Source organism: Streptopelia decaocto (assembly GCF_964273445.1).
Source record: "Streptopelia decaocto genome assembly, chromosome: 3".
NCBI lineage: Eukaryota > Metazoa > Chordata > Aves > Columbiformes > Columbidae > Streptopelia > Streptopelia decaocto.
The window spans coordinates 71,999,245-72,017,032 of NC_138656.1; the positions used below are offsets into that span (position 1 = coordinate 71,999,245).

At 39.4% G+C, this 17,788-nt stretch overlaps 1 protein-coding gene across 2 annotated transcripts in view; it reads left to right on the plus strand.

Annotated features, from left to right (window-relative positions):
• The window catches only part of LAMA4 (laminin subunit alpha 4), a 97,200-nt gene that overhangs the window by 71,345 nt on the left and 8,067 nt on the right, over nt 1-17,788 (plus strand). For both annotated transcript variants that reach the window (XM_082047304.1, XM_082047305.1), the window contains 11 exons: nt 665-798; nt 1,951-2,122; nt 5,298-5,429; nt 6,357-6,499; nt 9,341-9,476; nt 10,372-10,509; nt 11,993-12,126; nt 13,469-13,633; nt 14,330-14,483; nt 15,200-15,393; nt 16,973-17,162. In XM_082047304.1, coding sequence (XP_081903430.1) covers nt 665-798; nt 1,951-2,122; nt 5,298-5,429; nt 6,357-6,499; nt 9,341-9,476; nt 10,372-10,509; nt 11,993-12,126; nt 13,469-13,633; nt 14,330-14,483; nt 15,200-15,393; nt 16,973-17,162 — 1,692 coding nt within the window. The remainder of the gene's footprint in view (nt 1-664; nt 799-1,950; nt 2,123-5,297; nt 5,430-6,356; nt 6,500-9,340; nt 9,477-10,371; nt 10,510-11,992; nt 12,127-13,468; nt 13,634-14,329; nt 14,484-15,199; nt 15,394-16,972; nt 17,163-17,788) is intronic.

Sequence of the window (17,788 nt, forward strand, 5' to 3'; positions counted from 1 at the left end):
TATCACACCTGTTCACAGGGCAGAGTATTTTAATATTAAGAGAATGATTCACAAGCTCTGTCATCTTATTCCTTTGTATTTTTCCCCTCACCAATGTGGCTATTAAAATTTCATTTGGAGTGACCTCTGTTAGAAGAAGGACTTTCTGTATCCTGTTAACTGTTCAAAATAATACCTACTGAGGGTTAGCCACTGGTACAGACTGAATTCAACTCTCCTGGGTTTAAAGAGCTCTCTCATTTCTCTCTCTTTTGTCATGGTGTGAAGTTATTCTTCTGACAGTGAAGGATGTCTACACATTGGATATGAAATATCAACTGAGAGATTCAAATACATTGTGCAACATCTGTGATTAGTCAAATCTCAACTCTTTTCCCCTTTTGCAAGTGTGCTCCCTTCAAAACTACAAAAGAAGGTTTTTTTTGCAGTTGTCTTACCTGGCCTATTGTTCTCACTGTGAGACCATTTATGTGCTCCATTTTAACTTATAGCACAACGGCCACACCATAAGGACTGCAAAGACTATTCTGAGGTAACATCATTCCATTTGTCTCAAAATATGAAGAGCACAGAGACTAAACTGATCCCAGGCACAAATGCTTTCATGATACCCAAAGAAAGAGTGTGACCATCCTCCTTTTACTTTTCCTTGCTCTCTGCACAGCTCCCTCCTGGCTTAAACCTACCCGGCTTCATCGGCTGCCTGGAGCTGGCTACGCTGAACGATGAGGTGATCAGCCTGTACAACTTCAAGCACGTCTATAACATCGACACCACCACATCGCCACCTTGTGCCAGGTAGGGGACAGTCCCACCGTCACTCTGCTGCTCTGTTTTGTTGCAAGTGCCTGTCCTGGTGTGAAGGTGATATTCAGTTGTCCAGAAGGACCTTGGCCACTTTTAAGTCCTGATTATGTCAATAAGTTGAATTTATACATAAACGGGAGTTGGACTTGATGATCTTTATGGGTCCATTCCAACTCAAGATACTCTATGATTTGCTGCTGTCTCTATTAACTCTCTCACAGCCTTGCTTATGCCTTTGAAATGGAAACTGCCATGTTAGCTAGGGCATGGTCCAGGCTCCGTCCTTATCCCCGCCTCTTGCCTAGGACAGGATTGTTCCTGACTCAAATCCTGTCCCTGCAAGCAATAACAGCCACAGCCTCTTAGCTCCAGTGGGTCCAGTAAACTTGAGTGCAGTCCTGCCCCCAGGTAGCAAAGACAGTGTGGAAGTTATCTCTCTGTCATACGCTCTCAAACCCACAACAGAAATTCCTCAGATAAGCCATTTACAAGCTTGGAAATGCAGTCCCTAAAGTAGAAGTGAACATCAACCGCAGTGTTCCTTCAGCAGAGTCACAGCAGGCATTTTGTTCATACAACAGGCAGCAACAGCAGAATCTCTCTATACAAAGAACAGGAAAGAAATTTGCAGTTCTCAGTGGGAAGAAATGAGGAGGTGCTGGGACAGAGCAGCTGATTGCTCCCTATGTCATTCCCATGGGGAGCACAAGCTGCTGCTCCCCAGGACAGTGCAGCAGAGCCCATGCTCAGCTAAAAAACTCAGAGAATTCAAATGGGTTTCTGCAAAAAACAGGAAAACACCGAATAGAAATATATGTGTTTCCTTATAATGAGGAGGTGTTGTCGGCCTGCTGCTTTACAAGGATAAGCAAATTTTCATGTTCCTCTACGCAGCACACAGGATAAAAGCATGATGTAATGATGAAGGACTTAGGTACACCTTCAAACCTACACATTATTTTTCAGAAAAAAATCCCAGAAAGAATTTGAAAGAAAAAGTCATAATTCCCACCACTGCCATGAAGAAGCAGCACTTCAGAACAATTATTTCAATAAAATATTTTAATTGTAAAGGCCTTTAAATTTTCCCCAACTTAAAATGGGGATATTCTAAATATTGCTTCTCTGCTTGTTTTTTCATAGAAATAAATTGGCTTTCACTCAGAGTCGTGCTGTGAGCTATTTCTTTGATGGCTCTGGCTATGCCTTGGCAAGAAACATTGAAAGAAGGGGAAGATTCAGCCAGGTGACTCGGTTTGACATAGAAGTTCGAACACCTACAGACAACGGATTGATCCTGCTGATGATTAATGGGGTGAGTACCAAATCCTGCTGGTACCCTTTATTCATGAGCACCACAAGCTCCCCAGTAGTTACACTATAATGGAAAAGCCAAAATGCTTATGTCCTCACATTTAATTCCTGGAAAGAGGAAATACTTTGTGTTCGCCTGGTGCATGCCTACATTAGAAGGGAACTGGAATTTGCTCTGCAATAGGGCCAGGAAGCCAAAGCCCTAAGCTTGACTCTGCTCTCATCCAGGGACAGTCAGAACTTCAGAGCAGTCAAACTCCTGTGATGACATTTTGAGGCAAACTGCAATTAAGCCCAGGAGTTGCAACTTCATTTAAATATGAATGCACAATCAAAGCAATAGGAAATTTCGGTTAAGTAACTCCCATAAAGCAGCCACTTTATAACTTTATAAAGCTGCCACATTGTAACTGTGTCTCAGGGTGCAGTAGAGTTAAATATGTATTTAAGTTACTGAAAATAGAAAGTAGCCCAAACAAAAAGGCTTTATCCAAATATCACCAGTTTTTCAGAAGTTTGAGGGTGATACAAACTCTGTAAGGGTTTGAAGAAAGTAGACTCCACATGCAAATATCCTCCGAAGGCAAACTCAGATTTTTTTGTCTTTCATAGAATCATAGAATGTCCTGAGTTGGAAGGGACCCACAAGGATCATTGAGTCCAACTCCTGTCCCTGCATATGACAACCCCAAATGCACACCATGTGTCTGAGGGCCTTGTCCAATAGCTTCTTGAACACTGTCAGGCTTGGGGCTGTGACTGCCTCCCTGGGGAGCCTGTTGCAGTGCTCCACCACCAGATGTCTTTGGGCATCTCCACATCAAGCTCCCAAGTCATGTGTGAATTACACCTTGGTAAAGCCACAGAAAACATTTTACTATGTAGATGCAATCCACAAGCACATACATGTTTAGACACCTACATGTGCCACTACTCTGAGCATTTAGAAGATAAAAAATTCCACTCTCATTAGTAGAGCTACTCTCTACTGTTTGCCTTTAGGGTAACTTCCAGAGGAAAGTTGTGGGGAGCAATCTGCTCTGCAGCATAGCATGCCACCACTAACTTTCACTCTCAGGAGGTTTTGAACTAAGCAACTGCTGTTTAAAGTTTAGCAGCCTCTATTGCATAAGAGTCATTTTTCTTCCAAGCAGAAGTGCTCAGAGGCTCATTGGAGATGTAGGCACTTTGTATATTACAGTGGAAACTGTGATCAAGTTGGATGTTAGCTGTGGAAAACCATGCCTGCTCACAGGCACTTTTAGAAGGACTGTGGAAGATGGCTCATTATTCAATTCTGCAAAGACAGCTCATAAATATTCTGAAAGTAATCCCTCTTTCATTTTCAAATTTAAGCTGTTCAAGACAAACCCAAGCTGTAGCTTCATTTAAAAGTGCTAGATTAAAACCTGATTTTACTACTTTAAGTAATGACTTCTGAGGGTGGACTCATTTGTGTCAGAGATAGCAGTTCTTGGCCTGCAGTAGTTTTCTGAGAATTATTGTTCCCATGCCTCCATTAGGCATGGGAACAACAGCATAAAGAGTAGGAGAGAAGACAAACATTAGCATTAAAACAATTAACCCAGATGCACCATTGCTGTAAATTGTCCTTTCTGCTTCTTTACGTTCAGAGTTGGAACACAATTAATTCTATGGTACAGATCTTCATTTCAAGCACTCCCTAAAGATTTTCTAAGGTGGAGCTCCTGTGTATAATGTTTATGTCACCCAGCCAGAGAACAGAAGTCAGAAAATGAAGCAAAAATAGTCAGGAAATCCAGAAACCAAATACACAGTAAATACATTCTATTTATTGCTCAGACTTCAGGAAATATATCAGTGCTGAGGGCTGGGAAGATATACAATCCTGAGGTACTACAGGTGTCCTGATAGAAGCTGCTAATGCAGATACAGCCATTCTCACACAACATTGCTTTTACCAGCTGTACTGGTAAATAAATAAATAACTGCTGATGACACAAAACTGGGAGGAGTGGTTGATACACCAGAAGGCTGTGCTGCCGTTCAGTGAGACCTGGACAGGCTGGACAACTGGGCAGAGAAGAACCTAATGAAATTCAACAAGGGCAAGTGCACCTGGGGAGGAACAACCTCAGGCATCAGTACAGGTTAACGGTGGAGCTGCTGGAAAGCAGCCTTGCAGAGAAGCACCTGGGAGTCCTGGTTGACAACAGCTTGACCATGAGTCAACAATGTGCCCTTGTGGCCAAGAAGGCCAATGGTATTCTGGGGTGCATCACGAAAAGCGTGACCAGCAGGTCAAGGGGAATAATCGTCCCCCTTTTGGGCTTCCCAGCTTAAGAAGGACAAGGAATTACTGGAGGGAGTCCAGCAGAGAGCTACAAAGATGATTAGGGTTCTGAAGCATCGTTCTTGTGGGGAGAGACTGAGAGAGCTGAATCTGTTCAGCCTGGAAAAGGCTGAGAGATCTTACCAGCATTTATAAATATCTCACAGGCGGATGTCAAGAGGATGAGATCAGTGGTGCTGGTGGTGCTGCTCACTCCTTTCAGTGGTGCACAGCAATAGGATGAAGGATAATGGGCACAGACTGAAGCATAGGAGGTTCCTTCTGAATATGAGGAGAAACTTCTCTACTTAGAGGGTGCCAGAGCACTGGAACAGGCTGCCCAGAGAGGTTGTGGAGTCTCCTTCTCTGGAGACATTTTAAACCTGCCTGTACATGTTCCTGTGCGATCTGCTCTAGGTGAACCTATTTTAGCAGGTGGGTTGGACTAGATGTTCTCCAGAGGTCCCTTCCAACCCCAACCATTCTGTGATTCTGTGATAACATCTGTGGAGCATGTCGTATTACTTTGACAGTAAAGAGATGTGTTTGCATTAAGAATACTTTGCTGATAAAGAATATTGGCATTACTGTGCTACCAAATACTATTCCTACAGAGAAACATTTCATCAAGTCTTCAAGTAAGTGCTGCTTATCAAACAATTATGTGTGCATGTGTATATATACACATATATTATGTCTATAAAAATAATCCAGAACTGTGTTATAGTTTTGCAAATAAAGAGATCTTTTCCCAGCATGCTTTTCACAATATCAGACACTCTCATGACACCTTTTACTAATTTTTTTTTAACTTGCTGCCACCATCATAGTGCTTTTCTGACTGCTGTTTTGTTTTATACAGAGTATGTTCTTCAGTCTAGAGATGCACAATGGTTTCTTGCACCTCCGCTATGACTTTGGCTTCAGTACCGGCCCTGTGCTGCTAGAAGACTCCATGAAGAAAGCTCAAATTAATGACGCTAAATTCCATGAGGTAGAGATGTGATCAAAATCACAGCTATTTTACCAACTATCCCAGCAGCTCCAAAGCAGTAATAATTTGCTCCGACACCAATGAGAACAGCAAAAGGATTAGGGGCCAGGCAATGTTGCAGTAGAGCAGAGTAGAGCACATAGAGCACATCTGCCTGGCATGTCAAAGAGCACATGCCAGTCCCACCATCACTGAGCAGTGGAAAGGGCAGGTTCTCCCTACCTCTTGGTAAATTTGTGCTTGTGGACAGATTCTGTTTGTTACTAGCCAAAGACAGGACAGTTCACATGGGAGAAAAAGTGTTACTAATTCAAAATGTAATCATATCCAGGACAACTATATCCTTCAAATGCACAATTCTTCTCAACTAAAAACATGTCATTATCCTAACGTGACCATCTTAGTTGTTATGCATTGTATTACAAGAAATGCTGCATTTCCCATTTTGTTTGAAGGGAGAATTAATCAGGTAACAGTCTTTTATATCTGCATAATATCTTAGGGACTTTGGCAAATCAAAAATATCTAGATGTATTTGTTTTAAGAGAATTTGCTTTAAGCCAGTGTAACTGTGAGAGTGACAGTAGCAAATCCCCCTTAGTGGATTGCTTCTCCTGCCACTTACTTGATGTAAATTCAAAGTCTGATTCCTGATCCACAACTGCAGCTGCAGTTCTATTCAACCTATTTAAGCAGAGTACAATTAAGCCCTTTACGTATTAACAATTAAATAAGATTTTTAAGAAGCATGCATTAACTTCTTGGATAAATCAAGAAAGCATGCTGAAGTGAATGGAGTTTATCTGTTTGCTGCAATGCAGAATTTGACAAAGAAAGATATAAAGATGTAATCAATTTTACAAAATCACCATGACAACTTACAAAATATGACATTTTGGACACTTCTAAGCATGTTTTTCTTTTCAGATTTCTATTATATACCACAATTCTAAGAAGATGATCTTGGTAGTAGACAGGCGACATATAAAAAGCGTGGACAACGAAAGAACAGCAATGCCATTCACAGACATCTACATCGGAGGAGCACCTGCTGAGATCTTGCACTCCAGGTTGGTTTACAACTGGGATGTGACCATTATTTTCAAGTAATCACCATATTTACATTATGTTTTATGACCTGTGCTCAAGGGTTTACAATAAGACATTTTTCTCAGCCTCAACACCTTATGTAAAACAACCCTTCGGACACTCTTTTAAGTGTCTCTCAAAGCTCTGAAGTACCAAGGATTAGACTTAATCCAGCACAGGTAAATTCTGCTGAAACTGGTCTGTTTTTAGTAAGGGTAACATAAACTGTTGTCTTCTTAAAACAAAAAGGCATTTTCAAAGAACACATGAATATATAGAATCACTATTCCTCCTTGCTCTGCAAAAAGTAGAGGGATCTTTGTAAAACAGCAGTGAATTAGCTGAGGGATCAAAACCCTCTACCAACTGCATCTTCAAATCTAAAGATGATATTTTTTTGACTATGCACTCCAATCCTGATTCGTCTCAGTTTCTCTCTAGAACCAAGTCAGGTGGCTCTTGTGTGGGTGTGGGAAGAAAAGAAGAAGTCTCATTTTCCCATCATACCATTTGACAGAAGCCAAGTTCACTCTCGGTACACTGTATAACTCGCATTTCCTGCAGCGGGAATCTGCCAGACCAGGGTCACTCTCTGGGAGAGAGGGCTGGCTGCATGAAGAAGGGAACGCTCTTCTGACAGGCAATATTCATTCCCAGGATCAGACAGCAAGGCCAGCATTTTCAGAAGGGCTCCAGCTGCTGTTTCAAGTGTCACAACTTCTAACAGAAAAAAAATAAAAAGGAAGATAGCAAATGTTGCACAATAGTTTCTAGGAATTAGTGGTACATCTCCTGAAACCTTACTTTATTGTCGAGAGAGCCTGTTGAATTGATAAATAAAGTCTGAGATATAAAACACTTACAGATTAATCTTTTAAGATAGGGACAAACTTTGTGTAAAGGAAAATAATGCATTTCAATCCCGTGTTATTATTTGAACATGCAAACAAAATGGTGGACAAGGGGGAAACAGAGTATATCACTTATCTGGCTTTTCAAATAGTTTTATACAAATGTCTGTCACAAGGGACTATTAGGAAAACTAGTGGGGTGGAGCAGGGAAAGGCTGCAGTGGATTAGAAAGCAGCTGGGAAAGAGAAAATAGGACATAGTAGTAACACTTCAATTTTCACAGCATAAAACGTTTGCAGCACTTGCCCAAAGGATGTCACTTAGGGCTTGTATTAAATACACTAATGCTCTATAAACAAAGGACAAAAGGATGGTGAAAATTACTTCGGTTAATCAAGCCTACAGAACACTGAAAAAACCCAGAAGGACCTAGAAATCAAGGCAATTGAGAGCTCAATGGCAGATGAGACTTGTTCACAAATGTAGGATACAAGATGAATCGCATTAATTATGCTTTCTGGGTGAATTATGGTTATGCTGCAAAACACCTGTAAGGTATTGCCAAAGCAGGAAAAATAGCATCTCAATAAACAAGTTCTATCAGAAAAAAAAAAAAAAAAGAAAAAAAAGGTATTTTTAAAATATGGTCAATTATAATATTGAAAAGTCCATACAAAAATTATTTAAGTGGAGCTACACCTTTGCCTTTGATATTGTACTCAGCTTTTGTTCTCATGAAAAGAGTAGACAGCAAAAAGTATGGTCCAAACATGGTGACATCATTCCTTTTTCATAAGTCAAGCATAAGTAGGTATTAGAATTTTATGATCTACTGCTATCTTTGTACTACTACTGCCTGCTATTGATACTGATGCTCCCTTTTTCTAGACAGACTTACATTTAACTGATATTGGGGGCAGCAGCAGGAGGGGGAAACTAGGTCTGGTTTTAGAGGAGGACTTTAATATTCTTTCAAAGCAGTCTGCCTTACAATGAGGTAGGTCATAGACAACTATCAAAAAGCAGATGTCAATGCTGTCAGTAGTGTATCATGTGAGGTGCCAAGGTCCATCCTGTAGAAAGCACAAAGACTGGTTACAGGTAGCCAGGTCAAAACTCCAGAATTCACGTTAAGTCCTTCAGTTTATTTGTTCCACAGTTATCTCCTGGACTGGTACCCAGTAGATCCCGTGTCATTTCCTTGTCCTGCCACAGACCCTCTGTGATCTTAGGCAAACTTCTTCTTTTTCATGCAGCATGAATACTGAGAGGATAAATTCAATTATATTTGCCCTGTTCCATAATGCTGTGATATCTTGATGAGGAACAGAGTTGAAAAACCTAGAGCAGTGAGCAGGACGAGTTGGGATACACTGCTTTGCCATTCACCTCAAATATGACATAAACAGGATCCTGAAAGCCCAAGTGCTGCTCTCATCTAGAACTACGTAAACCCACTCATTAGCAAGCAGAATTTACTTGCTTACCTCTATTACTATTATTTTTAAGAAACAGAGATCCATTTGCCCTCCAAGACAAGACTGGAGCTTGCTATTAAAAGCAAAACACGAAAACTAAACCAGAACTTTTCTAAAATAATAAAAAATGGAGATAGAAATACAGTGATTTTCACTGGAAGTGGGTAGAAATATATTTTAAAATAAGTCTCTTCATTGCAGCAGCTATTTTTATATTTTTATAGTTACTCTATACAGATCTCCTCTCTGAAGTCTCATATTTCCGCCCCCGCTCCCTCTCCTCCCAGCATTTATTACAATTGGTGCATCCTGACTTTTCAAAACACATAATGTGGTTAATTACTTGGTTTACATGAAGATGTAGGAATAGGGCACTAGTGAGGGAAATTATTGAGGCTTTTCCAAGGTTTTTAGAACACCATGGAGATAAAAGTCTGTTCAGAAATGCAAGGGCTATCTAACTGCAGCTTGCTTGGCATTGTTTTCCAACAGCATTAGTTCACATCTGGCAGGAAGTATTGGCTTTAAAGGCTGCATGAAAGGTTTCCAGTTCCAAAAGAAGGATTTCAACTTGTTAGAAGAACCAGGAACCCTAGGAATTAGCTACGGGTGCCCAGAGGATTCACTGGTAAGTGTAACATCATTTGTGTGCTATATTCTGAAAGGAAATATTCCAATCTAATTCATTTTTACCGAAAGAAACATGAAGTGGTTTTGCGTCGTAATATAGATGTGTGAAATGAAAAAGACAAGAAAATTTTCACCCTTCAAATTACCTCTCCCCTTGAGTCAGGCCAGCTCTTCCCCTGTGATGCACAAACCAACAGCACCAGCATCAACACTAAGAAAATTGCCATTTTGTTTCTGATCACTTCCATCATTCATCATTTGTTCATCACAATGCAAGGCTGGTAAATCTAAAGAGTGTTTCTGGTCTTTCTCCTACGGCCATGTCTATCCAAAGCCATGCTGTGAACCTGTAAAGATGAAGGAACCCATCACTTGTAGAACTCATCACACAATCTCACCCCCTGTCAACAAGGAAGGCAGCCGCAATTTGTCCTACCTCAGACTGGATTTTTCTTCTGAGACTCAGAGGGTTATAAACCACCATGTCCAACATCACCCTCCATCCCCCACTCCAGCAGGCAGTCCAGCTCATAAACTAATGCATCACACATTGGGATGGTGACAGTGCCACAGAGCTGAGACAGGGGCTTGAAGCCGCCTCTGCTTCTAGTTTTCATACTCACTAATGTCAGCAGACTTAGTGTTAGGCCAAGGATCCCATGAAACTGAGAATAACTTGACTTACACTGCCTAAAATGCCTACACTCTTTTAAGAATTTCACAGCATGTGAGGGAAAGAGTATATAAATTACATTAAGACATGCAGGAAAAACTGAAGTTTTTATAGAACTGAACTGGCTGTATCTTTGGAAAAAAAAAAAAAAGGCTCATTCTTTCTGTGATTCGAACGTTTTCTGCAGTTTACTTGTAATTTTGTTTTATTTAATACACAGATGTCCCGCAAGGCATATTTCAATGGAGAGAGCTTCATTGCATCAAGCCAAAAAGTGTCCCTCTTCACTGAATTTGAAGGAGGCTTTAATTTCCGGACACTGCAGCCCAACGGGCTGCTGTTCTACTATTCTGAAGGAGTGAGTATATATTTCTTTACGGTTCGCTTTATTTTATCATTGGATTGTTTCCCAGGAGAATACTAAGGGAATAATATGATTTCTCACTTCATCTTTTCATAATAGAGAAAGCAGTCTGCAACATATTATAGAAGCATTCATTGATTACCTCATTTTCACAGTTCACATTTGATCTACAGATGAAAACCAGCAATGCTTAGACATTATTTTGATGTTGAGAAGAGGATTTGATCAAATGCCTAGAATTAACCTACATCAATTTGTGTTTAATAAAGTCCTTAGGGCAAAAATGCACAGTGGATCTTGCTGTGCTCAGCAGCATTGCAATCCCTATTTGGACCTGTGGGTGCTACCCAAGTACAAATAGTATTAAGGGCCTGGTATTTTCCATCCAGAGACAATCCCCTGGAAGCAAAGACAAAGTTTGTTTGAATTAGTGAGACGATATTTTGAGCACTGCTGAGATGACAGAAATCAGTCAGAAAGCTCCCTATATTCCCAGGTGATAATTCAGCCTTCATGTGTGATCGGCAAAAGCTGCACTGGATAATGATTCTTTGCATCTAAGGGAAGTCAGGCTGCTCTAAATACCCCCTCCAAAGTGTGACATTGGCAGATATATTGACTCGCACTCCCAAAATGTTGTGTGAGCCAGAGTGATTCCAAGACTATGCAGCCCCAGATGACAGAACATTTGCAACCATCCCCAAAAGTCTGTTGTTCTATACCTGCAGAAGATCATCAGCAGTGCAGCAGGGCAGGCTGTATGACACCGATAACAGCTCCTGAACTTTTACTTTTTACAGCCTTAAATTGAAATCAGTAACCATGTCAGTTATCCACATCATTTGCATAAATGAGGCCTTAGACACACCACTTCTGGTTTTAGCTCAAAAGCTCTAATCCTATGAGATGCCAAGTGCCCTACTTAACAAATGGAGGTTCAGCTTTTTAGCACTTGACAGAACGAGACAGCATGGTTCCTACCAGTGCACAGGGGCAGTGCTTGCTCTGATAGAACAGATAATATTCCTGCTTTGTGGCACAGTGATCCCATATGCCTGACCCAGATAACAGATCTTATCTGAGATAATTTTGAATGATTGAATGGGTCTGATCAGAGGGAATTAGGAAAAGAAAAAAGAAATTATTGGTCTTATGACAGCAGAAATCTTGCAGTAACAGCTGCTCTATACAGTGCCAGGGGTACCAGAAACAAAAATGAAATGTAAACATCATACAGCCATGCTAGTGGAAGGAGCTCATGTGACAGATACACAAGACATAATCAGCAGCAGAATTCCCAGAATTCAGGCTTAAAAAGCAGCAAGAATATCAATTCTAATGAGATCATCCTCTTTGCAAATAAAGCACAAATGGAGAAAAGAGCAAGAAAGAAAAGAAACACAACAGGAAAATGCACAGAAATGTTAATTTTTCTGTGTTACAGTTACTTATGAAGATGTTTTTTTCTATATTTCAGTCAGATGTATTATCCATCTCTATGGATAGAGGTGCTGTTGTATTAAATGCAAGTGGAACCAAAATTCAATCACCAGACCGAAATTACAATGATGGAAAAACTCACTTCATCATTACTTCTATCACCCCAGAAAGGTAAAGCTGTCCAGCATCTTTTATTCTCTGCCTCCAGAATATAAGTATTTATTGTAAAGCACATTATCATTTAATATACACTTTCAAAATGATGTTTAAGTGGGGGGTTTTAAACTATATTTTTACCTGATCAATTCAGTAAAAAAAAAAAATACAAAGCAAAGAATCTGTGATTGAAAACTGGCCAGCTTGGCCTGAGCAGGAGATGCTGGGAATTTTTACTAAAACTAAAATAATAGTTTTTCTAAAAGCTTGGTTCTTTTTTGTCCTCTGGTATGAAAGCAGTTTAACTTCATTTAAGACTAGCAAGAGATTCATTTTGCAGCAGGTTTGAATGTTCTGATTTGTTAAAGCAATCCCAGATTGACCCTGAAGTAATTGAGGCATCCTCACAAAAAGCATTAATTTGGGATATATACAGTGAAACATGTTCAAAATACTTCTAGCACTGACAGACACAAATGTAGGACTAAATGCAGCAGTTTTAGGGATTTACAGAGGGAATAAGAATCTCTATGTGCCGCTTAAAAAATTTGAGAGCATTGTTTTATTGGTTTTATTGTTGTTTTCTATGTTTAAAATTTTCTTAGAAGGTCTAGTAATCAAAGCATCTTTCTTGAAGAATCTTGCCTATGCAGATATAACCAGGTCATTTTCAGTTTTCTAATGGAAATGGAGGTTTGTACCTATGACTTCTGACATCAAAGATACACAGTTTGAAAAGCTGAAGGTGCGAAAATGTGCCTTGGAATAGCATTGGGGACTGTCATGTTTTGCTGAGTATTTTGAATTCTTAACTTTCCAAACAAAACCAACATCTGATGCTTTAGTTATACTCAGTTTCTTATTAAAGTAATAGAATCCTTTCTGACTTCTGCAGCAATTAATGTGTTGCAAAATTAGGTTAGGTATAGAACATTGTATAAGCTCAAACATCCATGTACTGTGATGACAGAGAAGGAAAAGGGGATAGGGGCATAAAGAAGAAGAATTAGCATGTGCTTAGATCTTATTTTTCCCAAATGGTGGCTCCATTCATTTGTTAGCAATTCCTTAGTTTGTCTGTTTTCACTGGGCAGACTATGTTTTTTTTGGACTTCACAATTCACCCGTGTTATTATGAATTCCATGGGCCTCTGGACTCAGCTTTGCTAGTGGGTTAATTGCACTTTTGATTGTTGCACAGCTGAATGAAAGAAGGTCCTCACCTGGCTTTAAGCACTGGGATGCTCGGCGATGTATACTCTTAGCAGATCATTTTGTTTGTATGTAATATGCTGGTTAACCACTGACATCGACATTTCTGAAAGCAGACTACGAAACTGATGCTTTGCCTTTTTAGATATGAGCTGACTGTTGATGACAAGAAACAAAGTAAGAAGAACCCAACAAAGGACAATGCAGGGAAAAGCCCGGACAGCAACAAGAAGTTTTATTTTGGCGGCTCTCCCCTCAGAACGCAGCAAGCCAACTTCACTGGCTGCATAAGCAATGCTTACTTTACTTGGTGAGTAGCATCCCCCAAAAACACATTACCAGGCAGTCACTGCCTGACAGCTCAAATAGTAGCTCGAGAGAACTGTTTTATTTTCACAATAAAAATTCCTCTCTATATTTTGTGAGGCTAGACAGTATGTGTGAATAAGTTTCGTACCTGATTTGCCATGGAATCTGTTGGCACAGACCTTCTAGGTTAAGATACTGTTAAAACATTAATAACTTGATGTAAATCAGCTTTCAGTCCTGCACCTGCTAATTCTGCTGGTGCAATGTATAATTTGCATAGCTCTAATTTACATTTATATTATGTAGCTTTCAGCTCTGCCATTGAAACAAAATTATATTAAGGCATCTTGCAGAAGCTGGGAAAGTTAGGAGTTCAGTTATGTGAAAATGGTCAGAATTTGTTGATCTTAATGGTTTTATGAAATGTTCTTATACAGAAGATTTTAAAGTGGTTTTGATGCTGCAGATTCATACTCTGTTTATCCAAGCATGGGTACAACAGACAGAGGTAGTATAGGCTGCCTGCATTACACAAACATTGACTGGTAAATCTGTGCTTTTATCCATGATCCAAGAATGAAAAAAAAGCCCATCCAAACATCATTTAAACCATAAATGTAAAATTCTGTGATTTTTATGAAGACAATTCCAACACTTGGAAAAAATCTGTACTTGTCATCCCATCTTTGAAACACAGGTTGGATCAAGAGGTTGAAGTGGAAGATTTCCAGAAGTACTCTGAGAAAGTTCAGGCCTCTTTGTATGGATGCCCTGTTGAATCTCCTCCAGTTGCTCTTCTCCATAAGAAAGGAAAAAACTCATCAAAAGCCAAAGGAAACCGTAATAAAAAGGTTTGCTACAAACTGCCCCAGTACCACCCTAGAATTTTCCACTGTTGATACGCAATGTGCCATGATTCTCCAAATCATGGATCCAAAATGTACCACATGAAGAATATTTCAGATATATGAAGGAAAGAATCCTGTTCCTTTACATATTCCATCACTGCAAATGACTGCCCTGACTTATTCTATCTGGCCTACACATGCATCATTTTCTCTTGCTAGAACTGTAGATGTAAATTTATGACATCTTCAAAAAACTACAGCAGAAAGATGCCTTCTTGATTCCTTCTAATATCCTAAAGGCAATAAGCTTTGTTCTGTTCTCAGCACCTTCTGTGTGGCTCTCTCCACTGTGTACAATTAGCATGCACTAATATAAATGGGAAAAAACACAGCATGCAGAACTTTTACTCCAAGCATGTTCTCTTATGCCTGTAATGTAGCTGATATAATCAAAAGCAGAGCAGGAGAGATTCAATTAGGAAAACTGCAAAAGAATTGAATTGTAATTACATTAGCTATACAACTGTTCAGTTTATCCCTTCTTCTGCCCTAAGTCGGCATCTATAGGAGATCTGTTCAAGGAAAATTTGACTTGGAACTATTCCTGGCATTTTCATAAGGAAAAAATATATTATTACCCTAGATATAAATCATACTGGTATTTTTATTATGTCTAATATTAGTTTAAATTTCTGGTTAATGGTTCTTTTTCCATGCAGGTGGGAAGAGATAAAGACAAGCTCTCACAGCCTTCATCTGGCCTCAAAAAACTGTATCAAGAAGTGAATATGCAAAGAGACCCTCAATGCCACTTGCCCATGAATCCCAAGGCAATTGAACATGCATATCAGTTTGGAGGAACAGCAAACAGCCGGCAAGAATTTGATCACATACCAAAGGATTTCAATGAAAGGTAAAGGGACCTTAGAAATAAAAATTCAATATACTGGGGAGGAGTAATATTTATTTTAGAGGGAAAAAAAAAAAAAAAAAAAGACGTATTTCTGCTGTTACTCTGGTGGTTTTTTCCTTTATATCTTAGGACAATTTTTGCATAGAGCATGATGAGTATGTTGTTAGGATATATTAAAAGGTGTTTCAGTTGAGTAAGAGCAATAAATAGAATGTGTTTCCAGTTACATTCCTTTTGTAGAATCTTCATCTGCATTGTATATTAACAAAATGTATCTCCTTGCTCATTTGTATGAAGACTTTGAGGATGTTATTTCTGTACAAGCAATGCACCATCCGTCTCTTGGTGCAAGAAGCAATGGCACTAGAGCAGAGCTGGAAAAGAACGTGACAGCTCATCAAGAAATGAAGCAGTTATGTGCTGAGTGGACCTTGGCAGCAGTTTAATGGTTAGGAATCTACACAGTCCAGCAGGACATAAAGCTATGAAAACCATGTCCAATTCAAGCTATAATGGAAATACAAGTAATTAATAATGAGTCCAGATATTGTGGACATTTAATTCTTGGGCTCCCACAGTATAAGCCATATGGCATGTTATGACCAACAAAGGATTTTGGTTAAATACTTTCCATGAAAGACTATAAATTCAACAACACAGCACTTCCTGGAAGCATACCAGACCGCTAACTCAGAAGAGTGATATTTCCTGACTTAAATAAAAAAAGCATTATGTTCATTTTAATTCAATAGTGTTTTACTTAGGGCAGTCCTGATGGTGCCCATATGAAGAAGGAAAACGCAAATTCTAATATGTCTCTTCATCTCTACAAGAAATATTTGGTTTACAACTGTTATTACAGCTTCACCATTGTAATGTGAATTTAAAAAAAAAAAAACAACAATGACTTGTGATGTTTTAAAACAACTGATATTGGCAAAGGCCTGAGTGCATATGGAATGTACACACACATGCAATGTGGAATGTATAGATCCTTCAGGCAATTAAAAAAATGGAAGCTAGGCTAGTCACCTGACATGAGAAGCAGGACCAATCAGTTCTGGCTTTGCCATTTTTCAGACCCAAAGTAATAATATAAATCACTCAAGAAATCTTCACTATTCACAGTGCCAAACCAAGTCAGTATAACTTGCCATGTTGGCTTGGACTTCACAAGGAACTACAAGGAAGGAGAAGCTTAGCAGTGAAGCTGGAATAACATCAAAGATTTGTGAATTGTCAGGCCCCTGTGTCATCACAATTAAAAAGTCCCCCAACATCGCTATTCGACAGGAATGGCAATGCAGTGTATACACTGTCAGTTATTGGTGCTTTGTACCGATTTTATTCACTCTGGATAATTTAATTTTTGGAAATACGTTCCTTGCAAGGTAGCTGCTTCTACAATTTTGACTTCTACTCCAAAAACCTTTATGGAATGTTTTTCAGAAACACCATCTCCATAAAGGAGATGTATATTCCTTTGGATGAGATTAAAATCTCAGTCTTCCTCTGCCTGCAGTTTGATTTAAGTCAGTTAAATCTGCTCTAATTTTAATTTTGTGTTTTTATGTGCTAGAGCTCAGTTCTCTATCAGTCTGAAAACTCACTCATCTCATGGAATGATTTTCTATGTCTCGGATCAAAAAGAAAACAACTTCATGGCCCTTTTCGTTGCTCATGGACGACTTGTTTTTATGTTTAATGCTGGTCACCAGAAGATAAGAATTAAGAGCCAAGAGAAATACAATGATGGTCTTTGGCACAATGTAAGTAAAAGAAAGCAATCATTGTGATTGTACATGCTATTACGGCTGCAGTAAAGATACTGCTGATCTGACAGCTCAGGAGTTTTCATTCATGCATTCATAACCACACCTATGTGTTGAGAAACTTCTGCCAAGATTTTTAAATCTTCCATGTGGTATTTTATCAAATCATTAACTTGGGACAGGAAAGAGAACCAGCTATAAAAATCCAGCAATTCCCAACACAAACAGCTGAACAAAAGTGACAGAAGCAAGCAGAGCAGTGAGGCAATAAAAAGTGAGGTTAGCTAGGAAAGGAAGTACTAGGATAATTTTGTTCAGCAGAATTCTTTGAAGTGCCTAAGCAAGAAACACAGTTATCCTGGATGCCCTCTGCAGACTATGGAAATAAAAAGACAATGTTAGGGTTCAAGGTGAATTTCCCTCTGTAGGTAACTCCCTCTTCTCACTGACTACAGAGGAAGTCTACAGTTACTAAGCTTTTAACTTGGGCACATCAGTGTTTAAAGCAGGTTGGATGAATCCAGACCATAAAACTAGGAAAGACTGTGAAATTCCTAGCAGTGGTAGCACTGTAGCAATGACTCATCTACACACATAAAGATGAGCAGATCTCAGTAGACCTT